Source organism: Dichomitus squalens (assembly GCF_000275845.1).
Source record: "Dichomitus squalens LYAD-421 SS1 unplaced genomic scaffold DICSQscaffold_43, whole genome shotgun sequence".
NCBI classification, from domain to species: Eukaryota; Fungi; Basidiomycota; class Agaricomycetes; order Polyporales; family Polyporaceae; genus Dichomitus; species Dichomitus squalens.
Genome location: NW_006766925.1, coordinates 246,187 through 250,378, shown reverse-complemented (window position 1 = coordinate 250,378; position 4,192 = coordinate 246,187). Strand labels below are relative to the sequence as shown.

Sequence of the window (4,192 nt, the reverse complement as noted above, 5' to 3'; positions counted from 1 at the left end):
CTGGGACCGACACGCGCGCAGGGGGGGCAGGAATGTCCGTCTGGGACCGACACGCGCGCAGGGGGGGCAGGAATGTCCGTCTGGGACCGACACGCGCGCAGGGGGACGAATCAAAGACGACCTCATGGTGGACCGCGGAGGCAGGTGGGTGTCCGTCTGGGACGGCCACGCGCGTGCGACGGATCAGCAGTGTTGCTTGGGTACCCGTGCCCCTGCGCGCGTGTCCGTCCCAGACGGACATTCTCAGCGCATGACGAAGGCGGTGACCTACACAGCAAGGGCACCCTGCGCGCGTGTCCGTCCCAGACGGACATTCCTGCACCCACGATGAGGCTGGCCAACTTTACAGCCAAAGCCACCCCTGTTATCCAGCGATGTATGTTCCGCGGCCGTGTCACTGCTAACTGACGAAGGTGAGATAACTTACCGCGCCTTCGCTCCGAGCAGCCGCAGCGGCTCGTCGCCTACCTCCATGCTCCTGGACGATCTCCGCCGCCGATCCCGCCAACGCCTTCTTCTCCGCTTCGAGCGGGGTGAGGAGAATGGTGCGCGAGAGGAAAGGGGCCAGGCCGGAGATGGGCTTGCCTTCAAAATCGAGGGCATCCAAAGTTCGTCGGATGATGTAGCCCTGAAAGAAGGTCCGGAGTGTCTTGATGTGCTTGGCCATCGCGTGAAGTTGCTCCTTCTTCGCAGGGAGGTCCACTTGGCCGCTGACGAGGTTGTCGACGAAATCCTTCTCCTTGCTGGCCTTGTTGAACTCTAATGTTGCCCTGCGTGACGTGCGGCCAATCTCCCGTCTGATATCCGTCGCGTACGCGTTGTCATCGCATTCAGGCACACCCAAGGCCATGCCGATATTGAGGAGGTCCTGTTTACAAAATCAGTTGATAAATGCGACGTTTGAGGCAATGGTTGACATACCAGGGGACTATTGTGCATGGGGGTGGCCGTCATGGCAATTGGACAGTGGGCGCGATGGAGGGCCTCTGACATGGCATTCCACATCTTGGAAAGGTTGCGAAGCTTCGCAGCCTCGTCAACCGCGACGATGCCATACGTGTACCCATAGATGCACGCATTCAATGGGTATGTGGGCTCGGGGCGCAACGGGTGTGCTTGCGTATCGACGTCGAAGAACGCATAATGTCGGTCGGAATCCAACGCCTACAAGCAAAGTCCAGTTAGTACACGTCTACGGTAAGTGATGCATGAAACGAGTTTGAAGTGAACACTACTGACCGGTTCCTTGACGAGAATGATGATCTCGCATCGCGGCCGCTGGCAAGCATTGATTTGCTCCCACAAGAGTTTCCGACCCTCTGCCGACCAGGCGCCCTCGTATGGAAAGAGATCAACAGCCCCGTGCTTCACGTAGCGACGGATCTCTTGCTGCCATTGAATGAAAAGGGAGGGAGGAACACAGACGAGATGGAAAACGTCGGGCAGATTCCCGTCTGGGGTTGGGGCTCGCATGCCAGCTGGAAATGAAGATGTAAATGAGTAACTGAGAGACCCCTGGAATGCAATGAGAATACTTACCGTACGCTCCAGGAAACTTCTTATGAGTCTGGAAGTAGCGATGGAAGAGGCCGTAGGTGGTGATGGCAGCCACAATTTGCAGCGTCTTGCCGACACCAACCTGATCCATGAGCAGGAGTGGCTTGCCCTCGATGACGTGGCGCATGATCTTGACGAGGCCGACGAGTTGGTGCCATCGCGGTTCCAGCTTGACGCCCTCACCGCTAGCGAGGAAAGAGGCCCAATTCTCCGTGTCCCAGGGGTCCACGCGCTCCGAGGCATCGTCCCGTGCGTCCTGGACAGGGTTGAAAGAGGGGAGGAGTCGGGTGTCCGCCAGCCCAAGTGCGCCCCAGAGGGCATCAGTGTTGTACTCCTGGAACTCCTCGACGCCGGTCTCCCAGTCGTCGATGGAGATCTCGTTTTCGCGGAGCCCCTCCAGCGGTTCGACACCGCTCGCCATCAAGCCCATGACGCTCTCCAGCTCCTCGATGACGACGGCGATCCGGGGGCCATCGGCGAGAAGTTTGAGCGCCTCGCGGAGGGCACGAGGAAGCACTAGCATAACGTCATCACCTGTACGAAAAGAGTGAGATGGACGAGACCTACGTTTCGGCATGTTGCTTTTCGTCTTCTCCGAGAGCGCCTTCATCTCATCCAGTCGCAGCTTCCAACCTTCGGTGATCTTGTTCACTTCCTCAAGCCCGAACTTCATCCCCTTCGTGATGATATTCTTGATCCGGCCGATGATCGAAGTGATCTCCTTTAGCGTGAGAGAATCATGGGCTTTGAGTTCTAGAGGCATGGGAAAGAGACGTCAGCTAATGATAGCGAGCTGCTGGAGAACACATACTCTCCAAATCCTTCACGAGGGTGTGATGGGAGGTCCTCAGCTGCTTCAGCGCGCGGGTCCAACGCTTCGATAGTTTTTCCCAATTCAGGTATGCGAGGGCCTTGATGAAAGGCTTGAGCTTGGGGTTCACCATGCCATCCCCGGACAGGAGGCACTCCTGACCGAAGAACCTGACGGCGAGAGGACGGAAAACGCGATAGATTTCGGCGTCATCCGCACTCATCCACTACGAAGTGTTAGAGACGACGAGTTGATACGGGACAGTTATGCGCACCTCTTGGGCCCCGTTCCTCTTGTGGAACTCCCACGTGTCGTACCCAGCGGCCTCGAAAACCTCTGTCACCACCTCACTGAAGGCCCACTCGTCCCACTTCTGCGACAGCCATTGCCGAGTGTGGTTCCGCCCTTCATGCCACTGATCTAGCTTCCCACGCATGAACTTGAGCCTGCCGTCCATGTCGTCTCGCATGCTCGTGTTCGCCTGTTTGGTCTTCCACGCAGCTACAAATGCCCGCGCGTACTGATAAGCCTCCTCTTCCATTTCCAGGTCCTGCGCAGTACACTCCGGACTGAAAGGGACCACCGTCAACTGAGTGAGCGCCTGGAAGTTGGGCCACATCACAACATGCGGCATGTCGACGAAGAGAGTCAGGAGCAGACTGGTGTGGTCAAGAGTGGGCATGTTGAGAGTGGGATGGTGGGGGGTTGAAGTCCGTAGCGCCCTTGGCCGGTCCTCTTAAGAGATTTGCGAAGGTCCCTGCACGCGGAGTGTGGGCGGGCCCCTGAAGGGCCTCATGGACACACCGCGATCGCCGCGCGTATCCCTGCATGGCTTCTTCTGCCGCCCTGAGGCTTCTGACGGAGTTCTTTTCCCAGCGTTGTGGTTCTGGCCGATGTGTAAATTTGACCAATTTCGGACAAATTGTCATAGCCACATCGCGGCCTTCACATCGTGTCGAGATCCGGAAAAATGTTTCACCCTTATCGATGATCGATTGAAGAGATTCGATATGACAAATATCCTCATTGTCATGAAAGAATGATCGGTCTGGAATTGACTGTCATCGCCCACACGTCCTCAACATTCAATAGGCCATTTGAGCATAGCGGGCGTCGGCAGCATCCATGTGGGCAGTGAAAATAACAGTACATCTGGGATACCAAAGATGCGATTGAATCACGGCGGATTATGCAAATTTGTCCGTCCCGGACGGACACGCGCACAGGGGCCTGATTGAGTCAATTTTAGGCCAATGATGTTCGACCTCTTCTCACTGATGCAATCATGAGGGGATCATCAGGATTGTCCGTCCTGGACGGACACGCGCGCAGGGGCCTGATTCCGTCAATTCCAGACCAATAATCATCTTGAGCCTGATGTCACCGATGCAACCATGGTTCGATCCTCAGGATTGTCCGTCCCAGACGGACACACGCGCGGACTCCTCGGTGACAGTTACTTACAGGCCAAGCATGATCCTGTCTCGTCTTGCCGAGGCGTTGCGAATGTAATACCTGTGGACACTGGCGACGGAATGTCAACGACGCCGTAGCCCAGTCTGCCGAAACTGTCCGTCCTGGACGGACACACGCGCGAGGTGTCCTCAGCGCCAAAGCTGACAGCCCTCAGGGGCCCCTACCTGCGTGTCCGTCCTGGACGGACACACGCGCGAGGTGTCCTCAGCGCCAAAGCTGACAGCGCTCAGGGGCCCCTGCGTGCGTGTCCGTCCTGGACGGACACCGGAGGTGAGCGACATCCTTTGCCACAAGCAAAACCGGACGGAGCAAGGCCCCTGCGTGCGTGTCCGTCCTGGACGGACAACC

At 57.4% G+C, this 4,192-nt stretch overlaps 2 protein-coding genes across 2 annotated transcripts in view; both read right to left on the bottom strand.

Annotated features, from left to right (window-relative positions):
• Window positions 1–1,071, bottom strand: part of DICSQDRAFT_67720 (uncharacterized protein) — a gene marked incomplete at both ends in the record, with an annotated part of 2,517 nt that extends 1,446 nt beyond the window's left edge. Inside the window, 2 exons of the mRNA XM_007369085.1 lie at window positions 485–868; window positions 922–1,071. Of these exons, the coding sequence (XP_007369147.1) occupies window positions 485–868; window positions 922–1,071 (534 nt within the window). The remainder of the gene's footprint in view (window positions 1–484; window positions 869–921) is intronic.
• A 261-nt stretch (window positions 1,072–1,332) lies between these two features.
• On the bottom strand, window positions 1,333–1,918 carry DICSQDRAFT_25821 (uncharacterized protein; the record flags this gene model as incomplete). The annotated part of the gene is made up of 2 exons (XM_007369084.1): window positions 1,333–1,478; window positions 1,540–1,918. Coding segments are annotated over 2 exons (525 nt in total), but the record flags the coding sequence as incomplete, so codon positions are not given.
• Window positions 1,919–4,192: the final 2,274 nt, after the last annotated feature.